The 23201-nt window shown below is 48.3% G+C and overlaps 10 protein-coding genes across 10 annotated transcripts; 3 read left to right on the forward strand and 7 right to left on the reverse strand.

Annotated features, from left to right (window-relative positions):
* Nucleotides 1-1047: 1047 nt before the first annotated feature.
* Nucleotides 1048-2372, reverse strand: N7509_000099 (uncharacterized protein; the record flags this gene model as incomplete). The annotated part of the gene is made up of 2 exons (XM_056624746.1): nucleotides 1048-1314; nucleotides 1596-2372. The coding sequence occupies 2 exons, from the start codon at nucleotides 2370-2372 to the stop codon at nucleotides 1048-1050; spliced, it is 1044 nt and encodes a 347-aa protein (XP_056494847.1).
* A 376-nt stretch (nucleotides 2373-2748) lies between these two features.
* On the reverse strand, nucleotides 2749-5292 carry N7509_000100 (FG-GAP repeat domain-containing protein; the record flags this gene model as incomplete). The annotated part of the gene is made up of 3 exons (XM_056624747.1): nucleotides 2749-3737; nucleotides 5185-5228; nucleotides 5279-5292. The coding sequence occupies 3 exons, from the start codon at nucleotides 5290-5292 to the stop codon at nucleotides 2749-2751; spliced, it is 1047 nt and encodes a 348-aa protein (XP_056494848.1).
* A 321-nt stretch (nucleotides 5293-5613) lies between these two features.
* On the forward strand, nucleotides 5614-8170 carry N7509_000101 (DUF3435 domain-containing protein; the record flags this gene model as incomplete). Its single annotated transcript, XM_056624748.1, has 6 exons — nucleotides 5614-5792; nucleotides 5849-5959; nucleotides 6010-6271; nucleotides 6322-6644; nucleotides 6699-7595; nucleotides 7639-8170. 6 exons carry the CDS (start codon nucleotides 5614-5616, stop codon nucleotides 8168-8170), a joined length of 2304 nt encoding a protein of 767 aa, XP_056494849.1.
* A 208-nt stretch (nucleotides 8171-8378) lies between these two features.
* N7509_000102 (FAD dependent oxidoreductase) lies at nucleotides 8379-8639 on the reverse strand (the record flags this gene model as incomplete). The annotated part of the gene is made up of 1 exon (XM_056624749.1): nucleotides 8379-8639. The coding sequence occupies one exon, from the start codon at nucleotides 8637-8639 to the stop codon at nucleotides 8379-8381; it is 261 nt and encodes an 86-aa protein (XP_056494850.1).
* A 1393-nt stretch (nucleotides 8640-10032) lies between these two features.
* Nucleotides 10033-11919, forward strand: N7509_000103 (cytochrome P450; the record flags this gene model as incomplete). The annotated part of the gene is made up of 5 exons (XM_056624750.1): nucleotides 10033-10230; nucleotides 10292-10673; nucleotides 10722-10765; nucleotides 10827-10958; nucleotides 11014-11919. The coding sequence occupies 5 exons, from the start codon at nucleotides 10033-10035 to the stop codon at nucleotides 11917-11919; spliced, it is 1662 nt and encodes a 553-aa protein (XP_056494851.1).
* A 1015-nt stretch (nucleotides 11920-12934) lies between these two features.
* On the reverse strand, nucleotides 12935-14337 carry N7509_000104 (uncharacterized protein; the record flags this gene model as incomplete). The annotated part of the gene is made up of 4 exons (XM_056624751.1): nucleotides 12935-13721; nucleotides 13777-13900; nucleotides 13982-14102; nucleotides 14197-14337. 4 exons carry the CDS (start codon nucleotides 14335-14337, stop codon nucleotides 12935-12937), a joined length of 1173 nt encoding a protein of 390 aa, XP_056494852.1.
* A 1476-nt stretch (nucleotides 14338-15813) lies between these two features.
* On the reverse strand, nucleotides 15814-16716 carry N7509_000105 (phytanoyl-CoA dioxygenase family protein; the record flags this gene model as incomplete). Its single annotated transcript, XM_056624752.1, has 1 exon — nucleotides 15814-16716. One exon carries the CDS (start codon nucleotides 16714-16716, stop codon nucleotides 15814-15816), a length of 903 nt encoding a protein of 300 aa, XP_056494853.1.
* Nucleotides 16717-17793: 1077 nt separating this feature from the next.
* On the reverse strand, nucleotides 17794-19384 carry N7509_000106 (cytochrome P450; the record flags this gene model as incomplete). Its single annotated transcript, XM_056624753.1, is given in 2 exon segments — nucleotides 17794-18251; nucleotides 18262-19384. The coding sequence occupies 2 exon segments, from the start codon at nucleotides 19382-19384 to the stop codon at nucleotides 17794-17796; spliced, it is 1581 nt and encodes a 526-aa protein (XP_056494854.1).
* A 417-nt stretch (nucleotides 19385-19801) lies between these two features.
* Nucleotides 19802-21157, forward strand: N7509_000107 (tryptophan dimethylallyltransferase; the record flags this gene model as incomplete). Its single annotated transcript, XM_056624754.1, has 2 exons — nucleotides 19802-20940; nucleotides 21007-21157. The coding sequence occupies 2 exons, from the start codon at nucleotides 19802-19804 to the stop codon at nucleotides 21155-21157; spliced, it is 1290 nt and encodes a 429-aa protein (XP_056494855.1).
* A 448-nt stretch (nucleotides 21158-21605) lies between these two features.
* N7509_000108 (FAD-dependent oxidoreductase) lies at nucleotides 21606-23188 on the reverse strand (the record flags this gene model as incomplete). The annotated part of the gene is made up of 4 exons (XM_056624755.1): nucleotides 21606-21867; nucleotides 21950-22287; nucleotides 22352-22950; nucleotides 23035-23188. The coding sequence occupies 4 exons, from the start codon at nucleotides 23186-23188 to the stop codon at nucleotides 21606-21608; spliced, it is 1353 nt and encodes a 450-aa protein (XP_056494856.1).
* Between the last annotated feature and the right edge of the window lie 13 nt (nucleotides 23189-23201).

Here is a 23201-nt window from a genome sequence, read left to right on the forward strand (position 1 = left end):
TTGTTTATCTATAAAAGATAAAACCGAGAGCTGATACAAGAGACTTGAGTGTCCAGCGACATAAGGTCAGAAAACATAGCAAAAGTAAACCCTTAGTCAACTAACTTACCAATGATACAGCGTACAGCTTTCCGGTAATGCTTACAATCTTACGTTGAAGGGCTTTATAAAGTAGTCAAAAACAATTCAACGCTTGAAAGAGGACACAAGCCTGAGCTTAGGGCAACCATTGACGATCTCGATCAAGCCATGACTGCGAAGCTTGACCACATGGAGCGGGCCGTGCGGGAGCTCCTCCAGATCGTATGTTGGCTAAAATAACCCTTTTTAAGCTTTGCGTTAACTTTACAGGAGCTGGTATGGGTTTCCACAAACGAGGCGGCAAGCTTTAAGCGTCTAAGCTGGATCACCGTGAGTCAAACCTTCAAATTATCTATATAATTCATTGAAAATTTTAATCGAAAGTTTATTTTTTTGCCCTTAATGTTCGTTTCAGTAAGTCACAGGAGGTATCTCTCTTAAGACCATGACTGATTAAAAGTTAGAGTCTCTTTGGTATGAACATTGACCTGCTTCAAGACAATCCTGACTGGAGGTGGTATCTTTTATTTGGTCTTCTATCCATTTTTATTACTGGTTTACTTTGGTCGATATCCAAGTGTGCCCCTGTTAGTACGATCATCCTCATCTATACCACCAATGATGCTGACGTCCATGCTTTAGCAAAGGGTGCTCGGAAATTCACTAGAGTGGAGAGCACATTCGTACAAAGGTAACGATACGTTGGGCTCAAGCCCTTCTGTTTGACTCTAAATATACAAGCAAAATATAGAGTACCCGCCGAGAAATCAGAATGAGCGGCTACTGGGCCAGATCCATTTCGTTGGCATTCTCAATTCTTGGACATTAAGGCCTGTTCATAATCAAGGTGAGCCATAGCTCAAGGACCAATTCATACAGCTAGGTGCTTTCTAGAGCTACATTATCAGAAAAGGGATAGATATGCTGTGATTTGAAGATACGTCATTGATACTTGGTTTGATTGCTTCATTTCTTATCAACTTTGGCTGGTTTCTTTCCTTTAGCTTCCTTGACTTTGACTTTCTTCTCGGCTTTGACTTTCACCTTGACTTTGACATTCTGCTTGACTTTGACTTTCTCCTTTGCTTTGACATTGTTCTTGACTTTGACTTCCTTCTCGGTTTTGACATTCTCTTTGGCTTTGACATTGTCCTTGACCTTGACTTTCTTTTTGGCCTTGGCTTTCTTCTCGACTTTAGCTTTCTTTTTGACCGGTTTTGTCTTTGGATTCTCCTGGGTCTTTTAGCTTTGTTTATTCCATGAAGTTCCTAGTGGTCTTTCCTTTGTAGATAAACTAGAGAGGCATTTAGATAAAACGCCCCACCCCCATTTTCGCATACAATTCGCAAGCCAGAACAAAATAAAAGAAGCTTTAATGGAAAGCCAGGTGGTTACTTTCGAAAGAGGGTTAAAGGGTACATACCGTCCCCAATTAATAGAGAGATTCTACTGCAAGAGGGATGTCTGGTTTCAAGGATAGCGAATGAGGCGTCAGTAAACCCATTATTGCTTACCTTTCTGATGTGCGACAGTTTTGATATAATGGGACAATTTGACGGGCCATCTTGCAAGCCCATCATGTTCTTGAGTCGAAGCTTCTCTTCACGTTGGCCCGTGACCCTCCAATTTCTAGATCTGAGCTGCAACCCAAATTGTTGGACCCAGGTCGACTCGTTATCTTCTGGCCATAGCTGGTAAGAGAAGTCCTCCGCCTTTTTGATCATCGGATGTACCACATCAATATGGCACACTGAGTCTTGCCCGAAAGCCCCCGTAACGATAGGTTCCTCTATTACTTGGTAATAAGTAAATCCCGATGGATGGAATCGGGATGGGGGAGGAGGCGTTAAGAGTGTAACACTTTCGCCTCTAGCAATATGCCAAGCAAAAATAGCGGAGGCACCATGTACGTATTGACTCCACGCATGCGCATGTTTTTTGAGTTTGAGACAGAGCGGATGCTCGGGCATCATCAATGGACCCATGGCCGTGGTCAAAGTCTGCATTTTATGCTCATCGGCCCATTTTTGAGCATCTTCACGCAGCATACCACTCCACAGTACCTGACGATTATCACGCCAATTTTCAGATCCAAATTGTTGAATAATCTGGGTTGCTTCCTCGATGGTCAAGTAGTATCGAAAAACCTTCACCACTGATGCTTGCGCTGAACTCTCATCGGAGAGCCACTTAGTAAGATCTCCTTCAGTTTCCATCAGCTTTTGAAAATGTTCGATTCGTTCACTGGTTAGAGGAATATCTTTTTTGACATTCAGCCTTAAGTTAATCATTTCGATGCTAAAACTTGGGAGCGGCGAACAACATGACTTTTATAAGTAAGTGGCGTAGGCGCAAAGAGCTACTAAGCTTCAATGTTGGCATTTGCCACCGCGTTGTAAGAGAGGGTCGAGTCGGCTCTTTCCTCTGATTTACGCAATGGCTTACTAAGATAAGCCCTTGCAATAAATACATCAAGAACATAGCTAACGAACAGTTGTGTCGCATTATTGACGTCATGAAAGAAGGTACTACGTCAAGACATTTATTGAATATTCGGATTCTGGTTCGCTGTAGCTTGACCTCAAACACTGCAACAGTATTCAAATAAAAGTTGCCTCTTTCTAGCAGTATTACCTTTCACCCCCGTCCACGATACCCAGGGCGATGCTAAGCGCCGCAAGCCTTCCCGAGCAAGACGCTCACTGTATTGTCTTTGTTATTTACAGCCACAATATCAAGATAGCCGTCTCCATTGAGGTCGCCCACAGCAACGCTACGCGGCGCGGACCCGACTGCGAAAATGGCGTACGGCTGGAAGCTCCCGGATCCAGTCCCCAGCAAGACACTCACTGAATTGTCGCCATTATCCGTAGCCACGATATCGAGATGACCATCTCTGTTGAAGTCGCCCACTGCAACGCCGTACGGAGCTGGCCCTACGGGGAATGTGGCCTGCGCCTGGAAGCTCCCCGATCCAGTTCCGAGCAAGACACTCACTGAATTATCGCGATTATTGGTAGCCATGATATCAAGGTGACTATCACCGTTGAAATCACCAACTGCGACATCAACGGGCTGGGAACCCACGGGGAACGTGACCTGCAGCTGGAAGGTTCCCGATCCATCTCCGAGCAAGACGCTCACTGTATTGTCGGACTCATTCGAAGTTACAATATCGAGATAGCCATCTCCATTGAAGTCGCCCACCGCAACGGCGATCGGCGCGGCCCCCACGGGGAATGTGACCTGCAGCTGGAAGCTTCCCGATCCATCTCCGAGCAAGACGCTCACTGTATTGTCGTATAGATTCGCAGTCACAATATCGAGGTGGCCATCTCCGTTGAGGTCGGCCACTGCAACTGCGAACGGCCCGGGGCCCACGGGGAATTTTGCCTGCGGCTGGAAGTCCCCCGATCCATTCCCGAGCAAGACGCTCACTGTATAGTCATTCCCATTCGCAGTCACAATATCGAGATAGCCATCTCCATTGAAGTCGCCCACTGCAACATCAGCGGGCCCGGCGAAAGCGGACGCCACAGGAAATGTAGCCTGCGGCTGGAAGGTTCCCGATCCAGTGCCGAGCAAGACGCTCACTGTATTGTCGTTCCCATTCACCGTCACAATATCGAGGTGGCCATCTCCGTTGAAGTCGCCCACTGCAACACCAACCGGCCTAGGTCCCACAGGGAATGTGGCCTGCGGCTGGAAACCTTGGAAACTTGTGCATATGCAGGCGCCTGATGAACAAACTGATCCAGCAGGGCACTATAGCAGCGTGAGAATCATTTGTTAGCGCTAACATTGAAACAGTAGCAATACTTCTGGAAATATCAAGATTAGGCCGAACTCACAGTGTTCCCACAAGTGCCACAGTTGCTGGGAGTGTTCTGGAGGTTGGTGCAGGCCCCATTGCAACAGGTCAGGCCAGACGCGCACTATCGAGCACCGGTTAGTCGTCGTCATAAAATGTAGTCTCGGCTGTCTTACACATTGCCCGTTACAAGAAGAAGACGGAGGATCACAATCTGGCGGGTTTGGGACACAGACGCAGCTTCTATTTCACATCAGCTTTCAGATAGCTCTGCAATCACTAGACGGTCGAGAAGGAGACTAACGGTGTAGTTTGTCCAAGGATAAGGCCGAGTAAACTGGGAGACCCACTCCCGTTATCGCAGTAGCCGGACTGGTCGCCCAATTTCCGACACTAAAATAAACCATTATATTAGTATTAGCGGCCTCATTTGCATATCCACGAATCGTACCTCGGCGTCACAGGCGGCCGGGTCGCAACCACCCCCACCCGCTCCACCCCCAACCCCAACCCCAATATCCCCAATGTCACCACCCCCAGTGTCAATGGCAATCCCACCACCATCTCCATTGCCAATATTATTACCCCCGTGGGAAACCTTACCTCCAACCCTAGGCCCACCCCACTTTTCTAGAGCATCTTCTCCAGTGAGGGCAGTGACAAAAGCACAGCACGACAGGGTAAGAAGAGCGAAACGCATTTTTGCAAAGGCGTTTTCTCCAAACGATCAATATTTACTAGGAAAATAATTCGGTTTGAACCCGTCGTATTGCTCGTGGTAAAGAAGAACAAGGTGTCCAACCCTTTCAGCGGAAGGGGTTTAAGTAGTGTGCTCATAGTCATTCATTTACTGTCTAACTTTTGTTATTATCATTAAAATTGTTAGATATGTTCCCTGGAATGTGAATAACTTAATTCTTTTAGATGTCCAGGGTTTATGGTATGCACATAAATCCCGGCAAAACTTTCCGGCAACCAGAATAGAGTTATGTGGGATCTGATTGGTCGCCCGTGCGTGCTCCCGGCCTGGCTATTGTGTCTAGGGAACACCTTATCCCCATCAAATCTTGAGAATTCGTGTTTTTGCACCTGCATTCCCAACCCCTCATCCAATTGTTATCGAGTGTGACAGAGACGATGTGCAAATTAGGAAGAGGCGGCGAATTTTATTCTACTCCTAAACAAAAACCATTTGTGCTGTGGCAGCCGAATCTGGCCACCTTTGTCGCCGAAAATGGCGGTCTCGGCACCACTCCCTCCAAACACGCACCCGTCTCGCCATGGCCACGCACTTTCCCCCAGTTCCCCTGTAACGGGCGGCGTCACGCGTTGGCCCCTTTGGCGTACCGTCTGATTGTGCCCCCTGGTGCCTGGGCAGCAAAAGACCTTCTAGATTCCATGCGCTTCCGCTCACTTTCGGACTGAGCAATCTTTCCCCGCCTCAACGCGCTGCGGCGCTCCCCTGTCCTCGGCGGCGCCAAGAATGGCGACAATTGATTTCAGCTTTCGCTGGCATTTAAAAGCGCCAACTACTCTCGCCCTGGTCGCTGTAGGACACTGTCTTCTTTTGCTATCCAGGTGACCAGGTCGGTCAACCTTACGTTTCTCTTTTACGACCTTGGTCCGCCCATCCAACGACCCGCCCTCGCGATTATAACTAATCGTCTTCGTTCGGCGTAAACCACCTACCTGTCTCTGCCTACCAACTCACCGATCCGATCATGTCTTCGACTGGCGCTGACCTTGAGATGTCTGACCAGTCGATAGGCAATGAAAGCGATACCTCCGGAGGGTCTTTCCGGCCAGATTGCGACGGCGAAGAATCAGATGACGGCCAACTTCGCGGCTCGACAGCCCAGACTTCGCCAGAAATTCCTCCGCTTCCCGATCGCCGCGAGAAGTCTTCACGCATCCCCAAAGCCTCGGTAAGGGACCGTGTCTGCCCCTTGATTTCAGCGACGACCCCGACGATGACACAGATGAGGATATCGCAAATGTTCCTCTGGACTACGGGCGTTCCGATCAAACCTTGGTCCGTCGGGCCCGGATCGAGCAACGCTGGCACAAGTAAGCGGACGCTCTCAGACTTGCATTTTGCAACCTGCTAACATGACCAGGTACTGTGGAGTAAAGGCTGGAGGCTCTGATGCACTTCCAAAATGGAGCGATGCGGAGGAGGCTCTTCGTCAAGTCACCTCCAACGATGTCCATCGATTCCTCAACTACTGCATGAAGCTCAAGTACGGTGTAGGTGGCAGACACCTAAAAGGCACAAATAAAGCGAGCGCCCTTAAAGCAGACTGGAAGGGGTTTCAAGGTTACTATTGGAGAATCACCCGCGCCAAGCTCAGCCCTGAGGATAGAGAAGAGATCAATGCCGTCAGTTATCCATACCCACCAAACGCAGGGAGCGCTAATAAGGATTCCAGGGGATTCGCAAACTGATCGACAAGTTCGAGCTAGATGACCAAGAGCGAGGCAAGGAGCCAGTCTATGTCCAAGACTTGACCGAATTGAATGAGACCATTCTCCGAACACAGGAAAGGCGATTCAACTTCGGATATGAGCGTATCCAGATGTGTCTTTTCAGCATGATTGGCATATTCACGGTGAATCGACTGAGTGCTCTGCTGTCCTTACAATTCAAGCATCTCCAGTTCTCTATACAAAAGGATCCTCAGGGTGGCCCTCCCGTGCTTCTGGCGGAGGTCAGGTCAGAGCATACGAAGCAATTCTTCGGGTCTGAAGCTATGTGAGTAACTACTATTCCTTGATGCTAAAGGGCCTGATGATTGATTTTTCTAAGTAACACCTTTCCGTTCCCCGAAATTATTGACGATCCGTCGCTTATCTTCAGCCCCCACGTTTTCCTCTTTGGTATACTTTTCTGGCTGCAGGCTTTTGAATCCCCGGCCCTTTCCTCTATGGAAAAACTCCGAAGTCTATTTGTTGAAGGTGGTCGCCAGCAGATGCCACTCCCCTTGAAACCTGAGGTAGAGGAATATTATGTATTTTGCAAAACTGAAGTGGTCAACGGGCACCCGGTTCTTCTGTGGGATCAACCTATGCTCGGTGGCACAATGTCTGTTCGACTGAAGAATCTCGGGGAGATTCATGGTTGGCTTCAGTCGATGTTTGCGCACCGCATGCGCTATGGAGGTGGAAAAATGTTGAACAATAGTGATGCGGTCAGCGAAGCTCAGCAAAATTTGATCATGAAACACGCAGATTCTCGCACATTCCTCAACCATTACCTTCCGCGACATGTTGACACGGACATGCAAAATGTGATGAACGGCCGGCAATCCAACAAACCACTCATGCGTGCAATCACCCGCATGAGCAGGTGGATTGATACCAGACGGCCTCGACGCCTGACTCCTGAGCAACGAGCGTCGATCCGTGAACATCCAGAGTATGTCGAAGTGGTCCGGCGATTGGATGAGCAAGCTGAAATCTGCATCTATGATCCGAGTGAACAGATGCAATTGCGACGTGACAAACTAACACGCGAAAAGCTCAACACTTTTGGTCGGCTAGAGAGGGCATTGAGAAAGAAAGTTCGAATGGAGTTTGATCGGAAACAGGCGAATATAGACATTGAGCGACAGCTCTCCGGAGCGGCTATCGACAACGAGGAAGCGAGAAACGTGTTGCGAACAGACAGTATGCTGCCAGAGCAGATTGATCTTCTCGAAAAATTGTTGACCTGGCCGACTTCCCATTCACTGGAGGCAGAATGGCAGAGACGAAATGCTGCTGTCGCTGTTATCTCGCAATATTGTTGTCACCTTGAAGGCGGGCCACTGCGTGGACGACGTAAACGGCCGGCTCCAAGCGATGGCAGAGCAAACAACAAAGACACTCGTCATTCCTCCTGAAATTTCGAAGGAAGAGTTGCTTCTGGAGAGGGCTGGAAACCATATCCGGAAGGCTAAAGACCTCGACGATGTTTCCAGTGTTATGGCGATACCCGGTTGTCTGTTCATCGTCGAACACAAAAGTATAGCGAATACAAATCAACTTTGCGACACTTTCGAGGAAAGCACTTGGAGGATCGGAGATGTCATATGTGTAGCGAGGATCTCCTACACGAAATGCATCTTCGCAGGCATGCAGAAGATGTTCATCGTCTTGCTACCGAACGCAATTACTACGCAAAAGAAGAGTCAGGTTCGGACATTGATACGGACTGATGCGTTCAATCTGTTCAGCTCAGACAACATGATGTGGGTGAGTTTAGATAAATCAAGGAAAGAGATTGTCGTCGAAAACTAACTGAAAGCTGTAAATATCGTACAACTACAATAGCTGGATAGCGACACCTCTAGACACCCTTGATGGTGTAGTGAAACAAGTTTGCACAACCGTACCTACTGTACCTACGTAATATTACAAGCACATTGGTGCACAGTAAAGTCGCTGACAATGTTTTAGACGTAGAGCTGGTAATCACCGCGAACATGTCGAACGTTTTGCGTGGGCATCAGGGCATCAGGTCTGAGCCTTCTTCACACCGTGGAATATACGCGAAAGTAAGGGCCTGTGGTACAGTTTCCTTCCCAGCCGATTCAACCACGGTTGCATCCTCCATAGCCTGCCTGCCTCCATAACCACCTAGTGGAAGGACAACACGGGCAGCATCGCCGATCACCATCAGTTTGTCGATTCGATGATGGGAGAGCCCAGTGGGCAGTGGTTCCTTACATTGTAGAACTGGCCAGATCTCTTGACCGCCGCGGCACATTTGGAAGAGTGCAACAGAGTGGGCCTTCTTATCTTAATTTGGATGAATCTGGAGGTATGTGCGAAGTATGCAGGATCTTCATAATAGTTGCGTGGCCGATGCCTGGCATGGGTAGATGTAACGCAACATGAACTGCACTTGATCAGCTTGGGGGGGGGGGGGCGGAAACTATCGTAGAGTCTTCTGAGAATCAAGAATTGATAAGAGGAAGCTCTTCAAAGCCATAGACGCCAGGTAGAAGAAATGAGTCACATTTCAGAAAGCGATTGCTCCAAAACAACATACCTGAGGTCCTCGGACACGAACTGCATGGAATAGTGCCATCAGCGGTGAAGGTCGCCGTGTGACTCGCCATATTTGAAGTGTAACTTGGTTCCACCTCAATCCTAACATTCTTGTGCTAATGCACTGTATGCAGCCAGGTATTGTTTTCATTGAAACTGATATTGCAGTGTTCGCCGACATGCCACGTCATAGTACAGAAAAAGAAAATTTAAATTGGGCAGGAGTACATTTGAGTACCCAGTGAGTGTGGCACATCTCCTTGATCAACTTCTCTAAGGGGAAGAGAAATCAGAGGATTAGACGATCCCACGTCCGATTGTTGAGAATATGACCTCTGTGGCTCAGATAATGGTTGACTGGTCGATGCGTATCCTCATCATTATCACCAGGATTGATGTCCATCCGAATGTACCACCTAGAACGAGAGATTGGGTTGAAAAATGAATATGGCCTTGGAGGAAGATGATGTTATATGCCAAGGTCGTCGCACTGGGAGCACTGTGTAGGCACAAGGCGAATAGATTCCTGGTTGGTAACCATTTACCAACCAACTAGCTATGACTTATCGTCCAAAGCTCCTGGAATAAAAGAAGCTCATAATGCTTGCAATAATGGCAGAAAATAAAACCACAACAAGTACTGAAACACAAATTTTTTATCGTTTTCTAGAAATGGGGTTTTAAATGGTTTTAAATGATCTGCTACAGTCATCACTCTTTGCATCCATCACTTTCTTTTGCTTAGAGTTCTTAGAGGTTGCCATAAACCGTAAAAAGTGTCTTCCAATGCACTCAAGGAGTACAGTGAACTTTCAGAAGAGCCAGCCGTCATTGATAAAGAATTACCTGGTTAATCCGTGTAATGTGATTACCACTGCCTTTAACGCAGGCAGCTCTTTTCGCGCATACAATGTAACACAGAAGAACTGTACTAAAAAATGCAAGGGCGCCAAACTATTTCGGCGGAAGGGGGGGTGCCAATTATCCGGAGGGGAAGAGATTGTAACATTGCTAGCGATAAATACGGTCCCCAGGCGCAGAAGCTAGCTCTCTGTGACGGCTACTTCGCGCGGCCGGCTTCTAGTATCGTTCGATAATAACTTACAGAAATGTCATTGATATCCCCTCTTGCCGCAGTATTATCTGCCATGGCGATTGTACTGGGTCTCCTCTTCTTCCCCAACATGACGCCGCAGCCCACCTTACACCCACGGGTTGGTTGGAGAAAAGAGAACGCGTCGACGTTGCGCGCTGCACTGCGCTCATGCTACAAGTTGAACGATTGGGCACTTGAGGGTTACAATGCAGTAAAGAGCCGCGCCCCCAGTGATATTACGACGCTCACCAGCTAATCCACAAATTCTATAGTATGCTAAATTGAATATTCCCTACGTACTCCCCAGCTTTGATCGGGGGCCAATTACGATTATTCCAGCGCGCCTGATGAGAAGGCTATACACCCTGCCGGACACTGACTTGGACATACGGATGACCCAGCAGGAAACCAACCAGACGAGATGGGTTGCCTGGGACAAGAAGCCCGCCGAGGATACGTTTGTGTGGGATGTGCTGCGCAAGCAGATTACCCGGAATCTGAGACAACTTACACCAATTGTCGCATCTGAAATTGAGCTAAGCTTTAATCGCTGGTGGGGGACGGACAAGGAGTGGAAGTCGATCGACATCTGGGATTCCTGCTGGAAAATAGTGACTGGTGGAATCAACACTACACTTTGTGGTAGCCCGCTTTGTGTGTTTCTCTTCTCCAAGCAAAGAAATCTTCTGACATTCTCTCCAGGCCGCGATGCGGAGTTCTTGCAGAGCTGTCAGAACCATTCGCTGGTTCTTGTGGCGGGCGCGATGGCGATCAACGGTGCCCCGAGACTGCTGCAGCCTATTATAGGGGGGCCTCGTCTGGTTTGTGTGCGCTATTCTCTTCAACACAACCATGAAGAGGTCTAAAGCAGTGGTGCAAGAGAGACTGGAGAAGACTGCGATGTTACGTGCTGAACCGACCTACGACTGGAAACCTCCGGTAAGATACCCGGCTCAGTCGTTGTTTGCTGTTAGACTAACTTTTCTCGATGCAGCAAGATGCCATTCAGTGGATTATCGATGACTTGTATGCCTCGGATAATCTGACGCAGTTGAATGCAAAGACCATCTGCTTCCGCCTGCTTCTCCTGAACGATGTCTCCATACCTTCAACCTCATTTTCAGTGCAGACATTGCTGCTCAACTTGTTTGCCGCTGATCCTGCCCTTGGCTTCCTCGAAGCATTGCGCGAAGAGTGCCAAACCGTGTACACAGAGTCAGGCGGAGTATGGACCTATGATGCGCTCAAAAAGTTGAAAATCACCGAGTCTGCAATTCGAGAGTCTTTGAGGCTGTCACCGGTTGGGGGGATTGGCTTACATCGAACTGTAATTTCAACTCCTTTTACCTATCCCTGCATTCCGCCAATTTGTCTCGAGCCAATTCTTTGCGATGAAATGCTGCGTTCTAGGCTAATAGAGAACAAACTCCAGGTCGTCAACCCTAAAGGCATATCACTCCCCGACTACCGACTGAACCTCCCCCACGGGACAGTCATTGCTTCCCCGATAGAACCAATCCACTACGACGATGACATCTACCCGCACGCCAATGAATACAACGCATTTCGCTTCGCCGATCCCGAGGCAGTCCGAGCGATATTGGACAAATTGTCGTCGGAGCCGAATAGCAACATCAGCACTGGAGGGCCACGCGACAGAGAGTCCAAGAGTGCAGCCAGCACAGCCAACATTGATGAAGCCTTCCTTGCATTTGGCATTGGAAAGCATATATGTCCGGGGCGATTCTTTGTGATGGTTGAAATGAAACTCATCTTAGCTATTATTCTGGTCCATTATGATGTCAAGCCGGTGAAGGTTAAGCCAAAGCTAGTAGATTGTTTATGGCTTAAGGTTCCTTGGAATAGTGGGACGTTGGTTGTACGGAGACGGTCTAATTAATAATATAGCAGTGAGCAGAGTAGCTTGCTGCTTATAGACTTATATTGTCACTTATATTGGTGTATGCAATTCTTTATAATAATGCTGAATAGGCCAAAGCTCACAGACAGCCATCCCACCCGCCCGTAACTTCCGAATATGCTATGAATATGCTTTGAATATGGTCTGAATATGGTACTCACACCATATTCGCCAAACACAATATTTTTTCCAAAACAGTCTACCTAGGTATATACGAAGTTAACACGGTATTCAGTAAGATATCATATTCGGCGAATGTAGTATGAATACCATATTCAGAGCATATTTATAGCATATTTACAGCATATTTACTATATTAGAATTACGCTTATACAATCTATTTTAGAAGCCTTTTAAATCACTGTTATATTAATTCTGAGTAAATTCCTAGGATAATCTAGACGTGTCCACTGGCAGATCAAAACAACGTGTAGTGGCAGGTCAAATCAACGCGTGGTAGTGTAGCAGGTCAAATCAATGTGTAGTGGCAGGTCAAAGCACTAAGTAAGTAAGTATAGTGCCCAGGTGGCAGATCAAAATAATCAACCTTACAATTGTATTATCTAAGTCAACGCGCCCACGGGCGTGAGCACCTGCCAGTAGACACTAACAGATCAACCTTGGAACGCGTAGACGCTTTACTATTGAATACGCTTTAAATATAGTATTCGACCAATATGGTATTCGTCCAATATGCTGTGAATATACTATAAATGTGGCCTGAATATGCTCTCAAGGTATTTTTGTGTCGAATACCTAGGTATGCTTCGAATATGTTTTTCTCGGCAATGGTGCCTGAGGCAATATTTGAATACGTTCTGAATTTGGTCTGAATCATTGGAGGATTTGGGTGAATATGCTCTGAATATGGTAAGTGCCCCTAATACCATATTCAGAGCATATTCGGAAGTTACGGGTGGACGGGATGGAGCCCTGAGACTAAAACATCAAATGTCAATTACAGCTCTTGCGCGGTGCTCAAACAACTAGCTGACTATGTATGTACTACTCCCAATTCATATTTCGGAACAGCGATAATGACTGACTGCATGTTCAAGTCATAGGGGAAAATATTCAGAATCTTCAACCCCGCTGCATCAAGCAAGTTATGCCACTCAGTCAAGGTCCGCTCTGCCCCTGCCAAAGCAGCTGTCATGAGAATGCTCTGACACGCTGCCTGCCAGGGAACATCACGGTCCGGAATAACAGCCTCGTCAATTATAAGGCGAGACTCAGGGCCCATAGCAGTGATAATCACCTTCAATGCTTCCACACATCTCTCATCCTGCCAGAGATGCATAACATACCGCAAATAATAGAATTTCGCACCCCGGATCGGCTGCGGTGTGAAGCAGTCGTATTCCATAAACTCAATGCCAGCGGGTGCCTTTGCACCCACATGAATTAGAGTCTCTGCAATCTCCTGCACGATGACCCGGCCTTTGACGTGCGGGAGCTTCTTCCTGAAAGCGACGGACTGGGCTCCTGTGCCACCGCCCACGTCCACCAAGAGCACCTTTTCCACATGTGGATCATTGCTAAATGAGCCGATTTCGGCTTCAATGGGGAATGCGTCAACCCACTCACAGTTCGGCCGTAGGGCAAGGAACTGGAAGAGATTCCCATAATGCTCGGGGTGCCCAGTCATCCATTCGAACCCGCCGAGCTCCGTGTTGAATGCTCTCTGGAAAACGGTGTCATGGGTAGATGTGATAGCAGGGTTGTTTCGCTCGCTCAGGAATCCCGGGATGGCAGAGGCAATTGGCCTGAGAATATCGAAGCTAGCGTGAAGATCAGTATTGTACATTCATTCCTGATTATATTTCCTATTCTTACATGTAGGTCACTGCGCCGGAGGTATTTGGTCCAGCTAGGAGTGTGGTAAACCGGTTTGCTGCAAATCCTTTGGCGCCCTCTTCCTTTATCATGCCGAACGATGCTTGGCCGCGTAAGATGCGCTCTAAGCCAGACAACTCCGTCAGTAGCCATTCAAACCACTGGCAGCAGGATGATAATAAAGAAAGCAAATAGGACACTCTACCTAGCAAATATGGTGCCACTCCAGTCTTCTCGATAAGCTCGGGCAGGGTGTGAGAGCGTTCATTCAGAGCATGGAAAATGCCTTGGTCGACGCCTACTTTCACCAAAGCCAACCGGAGAGGCTGTTGAATTTCTCACATAGTTAGAGGTTTTATTCTCTTTCCATACTTTGAAGTGGCGAGGGTGTGGGGACAACATGACTTGCATCTGACTCACCCCGGCTGCCAGCTTCAGGATTTTCTCCCAGTCTGTGTCAAAGGACGCTAGAAGAACACTTAGCTCGTGGTTGATCTTTCCACGGCCCGCCTCGTCCGTGTTAGCGTGCAGCTTTTGGATTTCCTGAGCAATAGCTTCCATCTTCAAACTTGGTGACAAGCGGAGTCTTCAAGCATGCGCTCTGCGATGTTGAAAAGGTAGCGGTGATGAGGGCAGGTGTTATCTTCGGCTTAAGAACAATTGTCTACACTGTAGACAGGGTGGTGATCGTCCAGCGACAGCACTACCCGGTTACTTATTTTTCAACGTGTTTGTTCCTGTGCTTTTGGCATTCGTCAACAGTCTAGGTGATTTTGCATTTCCCTGCTTTTTGATTAGTCCCACCTGCGCCACTAAGGTAGGGGATTAGTATATTGCATTCACACATACCTATTGTGTGTTGTGCTACTACACTAGTGTCGGTGTCATAATGCGGAGGGTAGGGTCGCATACTGACGACCCTCACCGCTGGAGGATCACCCGCCAAGCGACCCTTCACATATGACCCGTATATGCGCTTTCCCTAATTGAGATGGATAAATCTGCTGACAAAGATTCATAAATTCCTGTACTGTAACTATGTATCTGATACCTGTTTTGTATGTGACGGTATGTCTGAAACTACATAATCCGAATTGAATATCGAAAAATGCGTTTACACTACGAGGGGCAATCGCTGCCAACTTCGCCATATCGCAATTTTATTCTAAGTACCCTCACCGCTACTACCTAGGTAATGGTGCCCTCCTGTCGGCCAATTATATCCACTGCATCTTCATCACATATAATTACTATACTTCCATATATACTGCAATTACTATGCCCTCATACCTAGGTACAGCCCTGAACTTAAAGGACGCAATTAGTAGAACAGTCAAATCTATCTAGGTATAATGGCTAACTTAAAGGCGCAGTAGCTCTGATGAATAAAAAAAAATAGAACATGTGGACTACTAGTAATTCTGAGTCCGAGTCGGAGCTATTATATATATCTACTACTGGTATAGATCTAACTTGAACCTTCTACGTGTTTAAGTTAATGTGAAACTTGAAGATTACACTAGTGTAACTTAACATGAACTTCAAGTTGAACTTCCAAAGTTGATAATATACTAATCTTAGAACCTTGGAATATGAAGGTTTGAATCTTATAACTTAAAGCTCTACTATACTGTAGTGACTTACTCTAGGGCTAAGACTCGGAGTCTTATTGTAGTAGACCTCAGGAGTACCTAGGTATACTTTCAAGTTCTAAGGTTTACTATATCCATGGATCGTCTTGAAGACGTCGTAAACAGATATCAAGCGCGCGGCCCCGTGGATTATGTATAGTTAGTATACGCGAGCGAGAAGGGTATGTATTACTTCCTATAATAGGATATCAGAGAGTTGTAGAGAGGAGAGTTTGAAGTTTGAAATCGATGGAGATGGCTAATTCTGCCTAGCAGAAAACTTGATTACTAACAAAAATTGTGGATATGGCGAGGTTGGCAGCGATCGCCCCCCGTAGTGTTGGCCTAAACCGCGTTGGTCCTAGTGCAAGATTCCTCAAATAGGCGCGGATCACTACAAACAGATTCAACAACCTCCAACCTTCAACGGGACATTCGACTTCAGCTCAATTTGATTCTCCAGATGTTTCATACGGACGGTATTCAGCCCCGTCACATTAGAAATCACGGGCCTGGTACTGCGCCACCCAATCATCTTCTGCGCCAGAGGAGTCATGCTCTCAACAATAGGGCGCGGCACGGTCACATTTGTCTCATATGGCGCTAGCTGGCAGGTGCCCATACAGGTCAACAAAAGCCGCCGGTGATCCTGGTTGTCTGCATCGTGCGCGGCCCCACCATGCTTTGTGCTGCGATACATAACCAGTGCGTCTCCTGGTTGCAGGGCGGCACGCACCGCCTGATCATCCTTTGCTTTTTGTCCCTGTGGCCAGCGGTGACTGCCCAGGATGACCCGTGTGGCGCCGTTGGACTCAGTGAATTCTGTCACCGCCGTGATGATGCTGAAGACGGGAGCTGGTGCGTCGGGCCTAAGATACTGCAGGATGGGATGTGTACCATGGTCGTTGTGGATTTGCTGCGTCGGGTTGCCTGGCATCATCTCCATCGCCATTCCGTTCAACAACCAATAGTCACCGTGGGGCTCGAAGGCAACATTGCAGAGACTGTGAAGGATATCATTGTTGAGAATCTCATGTCGAAAGGTCGGGCAGGTGGCCGTGAGATCGTTCATCCATTTGGTTGTGGTAGGGACCGGCATCTGATAGAATTCTTGATTCATCTCGCCGCCCTCGGTCGCTTTGGAACGAACGTCCAACTCGCAATCAAATTTTTGAATGACTTCGCGGGGAAGAAACTCCTCAATAATGACTGCCCCGTCTTCTTCCACCACTTGCCACAAAACTTTTGGGTCGTGGTCGCGGGTGAACCGCTGAATTTGAGGCTTCATGACGTTTTCGGTGAGAGTCATGATGCTTAAGGGCTATTTCAAGCTGCAAAACGGTAACTAGAGCCCGGAAGCGACGAAAAATGGATGTAGACTTTCGCTGAAAAGGCTAGAATTTTGATGGCTGGGTGTACCTTTCTATACTAGGAGTGGCTATATCACTCGGGAATGACGCTGCCAATGAAGCATGGTCTTGCTTGAAATACCCACACTTTCCTGAAGCATGCTGGACTGGCGGTCAGGGTGACTGTTTGGCTCTCGAAACTCACGCATATCTGCTTCAAGATACCTACATCCTCCTGGCACAGGCTGGAATGGCGGTAAGCGTGACTCTTCAGCTCCCGTCTACTTATTGGTGTCATGTGGCCGATCTTGAGGTCTCATTGTAGCGACCGTGCATAGATACTGCATAGCGTTGTACCTGTCCTATGCACGCTGGCCGATAGTCTAGATACGATCTTACCATGCGTCCTTCACTGGTAGCACAGCAGAAATAGAAACCAGGAAAGTTCACGCTACTCCAGACAGCAGAGGAATGAATTTTCTGGCTACCCACAAATGGGCCGAACGTAACCTATCCACAAGCCATCTGCCATCACGAATCAGCCACCCTCACGGAAACCATGAAGTGACGACGATAACTACAATTTCGCAACTCACCAGCAACAATTTATTTGGGAGCCTTCATATGATCGTATTGTCTCACTCACTCACTCTCTCCATACCTTCCTTTCCGTATATAATGTTCTAAGCTTTGAGATCGATCATATCATAGGTCGTGAGACTACGTAAATACCTAGATATGTGTTGGGCAACGATGCCAGTGCAGGTTTTGGTAAAACAGTGTAATATTTATCGACTTACAAATGAGCCGTGGTAGTAGTAACAAATTCTAATCGAAACGTACCTAATGAACGGATACCCACAAAGATTGAAGTTGGTTGGAAACATCGATGGATCAACTGAAGGTTTTAAACCTATGAAGTTGTAAATCTACGCATGAATCCGAGCATTACATAGAAAAGTCATCATTGACCGGCGAAACATGCTTTGAAAGGTACATGAAGATAGATACTGCGGACGGAAACCCCCTTTGGATTCTTATTCCGTCAAGGGCATTGCCTCGGCAAGAATCTTCTGCTCATCCTTCTCAACTGCGTCCCACTCGTTCTCGACAATCTGCCTCCGCTCCGAACTTCGAATGACAACTGAAGCTTTGAAGGAAGGAACCTGATTGAAAGCCGATCCGCCCCCACGTGGCTGCATCAGCTCATCGAGGTCCAACTCAACCTTTTTGCCGTTTTCGTAAGCATTGCCGAAATTGAAGGCCCAGAACAGACGAGCGGTGTTGATGAACAGGTGATCACGAGCCAGATGTTGTCCGGGGCAGCCACGCAGCCCGAAACCGAAAATGACGTGGGGCAGATCTGGATTGTCAATCCATCGCTGAGGCCGGAAGGTAAAGGGATTCTCGTATACATTCTCGTCGTGGTCCATAGCCCATTGGTTGAGAACAAGTGTAGCACCCTCGGGTATGAAGTATCCCTTGTATTCGATATCTCGGCTCACGGCACGTGGGGCCCCCCAGAGGCGAGAAAGCGTGCCATCGCAGAGCCTCATATATGAAGGCCTGGACAAATGGGATCCGGTCCTTGTGCTCCCAGCCGGGGAGATTGTCCTTCCCCACGACCAGGTCAATTTCCTTTTGCAGCCGGGCCATTTCTTCAGGATGACAGATAGCGGCCAGCAGGATGATTCGCAGAATCTCGTATGGAGTTAGGGAGGCCTGATAGGTGGAGCCAATACAGAACGACAACTCTAGCTCTCCCATACCATGAGCCTCAGGCCTTTTCGAGTATTCTTTGGCCCAGTTCCACGCCGGTGTGCTCAGCCCGTCTCTTAAGCGACGCACGTAGATATTTGCCAGCCGCTCGCCCACGTCATCGAGCTGTTTCAGGAACTTATCGTAACCGGGGAAGTATTTCAAAACGGGGAAAAATTCGCGAAGCATGCCCGTGCCTTGGAACATAGACTCGGAAATGCCGCCCAGCTGAGCCACGGCTTGATCAATGTCGATGATCTCCGGCGTCTCCTCAGGAAATCTGTTCCCGTATGCAATACCAAGAAACAGACTGGCGGCCTGACGGCGCATGCACTGTGTGAAATCTTCATTATAGAGAAGGTCCCTGAGGAGTTGTTTGGACTCCAGGTCTTGAAGGCCCCTGTATCGCACAGCCATAGCCGGCTTCAAGACTGCGCCACGGAGTGCGCGATGCTTGAGCCACTTCTCTCCGTAAGGCAGAGCCGGGGTCGTGAAGCCGTATAGAGCCCGTTCGAGTACCAGAAGCTGGGGCCGGCTGCTGAAGACCGCATTGTTTTTCTCTAGGAAGTTTTTCACAACTTCGTGCGAACTGACGATGATTGTGATCATACCGCCATTGTTCACCGACATAATTGGGCCGTAGCGATCGCTCCATTGCTTGTAGACTTCCCAGGCTTTCTCTTTTGGGGCCTGGTGAAGATTTCCAATGATGGGCAGGCCTCGGGGCCCAGGGGGAAGAGGTAGCTGGTATTTTGTAGGTCGCAACAGTAGATAGCCAACTGACAAAAGAGCTCCAATCAAAGCGAGACTCGCCAGCAAATGCTGCGCAGGTAGCTCCATGGGAAGTCGGCGATAGATCTCGGACGCCATTGCAACAGGAAGAGAGGATGGCCTACAGAAACCCGTGATGTCCTGTACCTTTGTGTATAGTTATGCCAAGATCTGATAAACAAATCTATACCGTCTCTCGACTCTTGCATTTTGGGACCTCGATTCCGCATACATTCATTCTCCTTGCTGCTGCAAGGGGGAGCAAGGGGGACGCTGGCGGCCTTATTTCGACGTTACACAAGGGTCTCGATTCTGCATGCACGGCTTCAATAATCACTTTTTGCTTATTTCGTTCTATCCGGTGACTAGGTCAACATTGCTGTGATGGACGAAGGATTTTTTTATTCCATGCAAGGAGATGTATTGAGTATTTTTCTCCGTTCTCCCTGCCATGAGGATAAGTAATTTAGATCACAGGAGAGAGATGGTGAACTATCAGTTCAAGTCTCAGCCAAAATGACAGTCACCGAAAAAGCCCCCGAGGTGATGCCCTTCGAGGGTTTGACCGAAGAGATCAATCTCATGAGCGACAACGAGAGGGTCTGGTGGCAGAAGACAGGCTCCATGCTCTCGAGAGTGCTGTCTTCTGCCGACTACACCTGGGAGGAGCAGCACAAGCATCTGAAGTTCTATGCGCAGGTCCTTCTCCCCAACCTGGGACCGTATCCGCAATCATTTCGAAGTTCTATCACCCGCAGCGGCCTCCCCTTCGAGCTGAGCATCAATTACCAGCAAAATGGAAAGCCTCTAGTGGTGCGGATCGGCTTCGAACCACTTAATGCTCTGTCAGGCACGCTGAAAGACCCATTCAACCAGGTTCCCGCCGCGGAAGTCCTATCGTTGCTGGACCAGATGCACATTCCAGGCTTCGATAGCCAGATCTGGGATAGAGTCGTCGAGCATCATACGGTTAACCATACAGAGCGAGAGGCACTCCGGGACAGTGATCTGGGAGCTGGGTATATCCGATCTCAAACTGCGTACGGCTTCGACCTTCTGAGAGATGGTAACATTGCCGTGAAAGGCTACAGTTTTCCCGCCCTGAAATGCCAAATCACAGGACAGTCCATGGCCCAGATGATGGCTGGAGTGGTTGCGGATCTTGTACCTCTTGTTGACTGCTCGCAAGCATTTGCGACCGTTGACGAGTACTTACAGGACACTGGATACGATGAGAGGGCTTTCTTCTCATGGGACTTTGTTGAACCCGCCCGATCCCGCCTCAAGCTCTACATGGGCTCCAATAACGTGACGTGGGAGAAATTGGCCGAAGTCTGGACGCTCGACAACCGGGTCCAAAACCCGACGGTGGCCCGAGGGTTGGAATACCTTCGCCAGCTATTCGATCTCATCAAGCTCTCGGATGGTCAACGCGACATTGTTGTGGCCTTTGACGACCGCCAAGACTCATCCAAGGAGACGCCTTTGCTCTGGAATTATGAAATGCGAGCGGGCGATCCGACACCACTGACAAAGATCTATTTCCCCGTTCATGGCGAGAATGATCTGCAAGTAATCAATGGAGTGGCCGAATTCCTTTGCCAGATTGGTCTTAGTCACGGAAAAACCTATGTGGAGAAGGTCAAATCTTATTAGTATGTCATTTTTTTTCCCTGGGGCCTCACAGTGGACGAAGCTTGCACTAACAATATCATTTGCAGTCCTGGGATCGATCTCAGCACGACTGAGCGTTTCACCTCGTGGGTTTCTTTCGCTTACACTGAGAAGACGGGTGTCTATTTGAGTACCTACTACCACTCCTCGACAGATAACCCGTGGAAGATGACGACTGAGGAGGATGGTCAGCTTTAAATTTGGTGATATTAGTCCGAGCTGGAACGAAGGTAGGACCGAGGCAAATATAACTATCTATGTCCTTGGGCAGTGTTATAACATCATACGATACAATTGTAGAAGGGTTTGTTTGTCTCACGGGAATGTAGGCCAAATGGTAGGTATGTTTTAAGGAAGCTCAAATTAAGGCCCTTACTAGTATTTTAGAGAAAGCCGTTTTCTTGTAATAATAAGATGCATAGATGGTTTAGTGACCTGTTAATTATTTGGAATCGCAAGTCTGGAAAATTCGCCATATCTGCATAAACTTCTTGACCGAATTCACAGTCTTCCTTCATTCGGTGGTCCAGTAATCTATGTCCTCATATTCCCCCTTTAACCCCATGGTATTTTGGCCACGATATCCAGCAAGCAACGCCCAACTCGATACCAAGTACGACAATGAGACAGTAGCTAAAGATCATATCTACTGGCTGTTGTACTCCATGCTATACTTGCCATCCCTGGGAATGTTATGAGGAACATACTCTTCGCCATTCTGGACCGCCTCTGCAGCCTTGACGAATTCCCGGTAGGCATACTCCTGGCAGTCATGGTCCAGAATCCAAGCCGGGTGCGGTGGCTTCACCATCGTCGGGTCCGTTCGCAGAGCTTGGAAATTGACATGGTTCATCACAAACTGCAGAACCGCCAAGCCACCTTGTTGCACAATCTGGGCGCGTTGGTGCCTAACTCGATTTTGCCAGAGGACCCGATATTAGCCAACAATATCCAATGAGAAATGATGGAGAATATGCTCAGATGAAATACCTTAACTTTTCCGTGACGGACAACGCCAGTGCAACGTCCCTTTTTTCCGCCAACTCTAGGCAAATAGCGAGTGTGGCGGCATCCTCGATCGCCTGTGTCCCACCCTGGCCGCTGGACGGCAACGCGGCGTGGGCTGCATCACCGATAACGATCATTCGGCGCTTCGGAGACAACCAAGTTGCCAAGGGTGTTCGAATAGCCAAAGTCTCCGACACGAATTGGCCTTTCTTTGCTTTCCTCATGACGGTCTCGAGTTGGTCTCGGGCAGCCCAACCCTCCATGCAATCAAGAATTTGGTTGATGGTCCCGTCGATGTCTTTCGAAGGAGTACATGCGTCCTGTCGATGAAAGGCCCTGTGAATGAATTACTCCACGACAAGGAAAAGCGAGAGTACCGCTTACCTTATGCGAGCAGTACCAAAAGAGCTCATTTTCTCTCTTTTTGGTCGTGATCCCAAAGTGGACTCCGGGGCCAAGCCATCCATAAACACAATCCTCGGCTTCAGCTTCTTCCTCGCCCAAGATCCAATTTAGTTTTGAGTCTTGGGATGTCACACAAGCATCCAAATACCCTCGGGAGGCCGCATATCCAGTTTCCTTGAGTTCCATCTTCTGCCCAGTAATCATCAATCTACCCGAGCTGTGAATGCCTTCCGCACAAACAACGCAGTCCGCCGAGATTCGTTTCCCGTCGACCACAACCCCGGCCTCATCCTCGGTCTCCCAGTATTCCGTTACTTCGGAATTCAAAAAAATCGGGATACCGAGGCTTCGGGCATACTCGTTCATGGCGTACACCAGTTGCCCCCGGTTGATCGTATACCCTCGACCCTCGTTGTATCCGTGGAGTTCGAATGTCCCATAGGAATAGCCAGTGTAGTCAGAGACTTTGAGCTTGTTGGTTGAATACTCCAGCGGGCGGATCAACTCGTGGAAGGCACCATCGCCCCATTTCGCGCTCACTCGCGCGCCGTTGGATCCAATGGTGATACCGTCGCCTTCTGTTGGGGGCGTAACGACGATTTTCGTAAGTAGATGGCATTCTTATCGGGAGTTCTTGTAGCCCCAATGAATACGCCACTTACCTGTCCTTCTAAGGTCAGAATACTTTTCAAATACCATGACCTGATGGCCCTTTCCATGGCACTCGATAGCGGCACTCAAGCCAGCGATTCCCAGACCAACGATAATGATTACAATTCTGTTAGGACCGTGCGACTCTGCACTGTGGACAGTCATGGTCGATATAAGT

The sequence above is a fragment of the Penicillium cosmopolitanum genome (genome assembly GCF_028827165.1).
Source record: "Penicillium cosmopolitanum strain IBT 29677 chromosome Unknown utg000001l:1.0-706529.0:1.0-706990.0, whole genome shotgun sequence".
NCBI lineage: Eukaryota > Fungi > Ascomycota > Eurotiomycetes > Eurotiales > Aspergillaceae > Penicillium > Penicillium cosmopolitanum.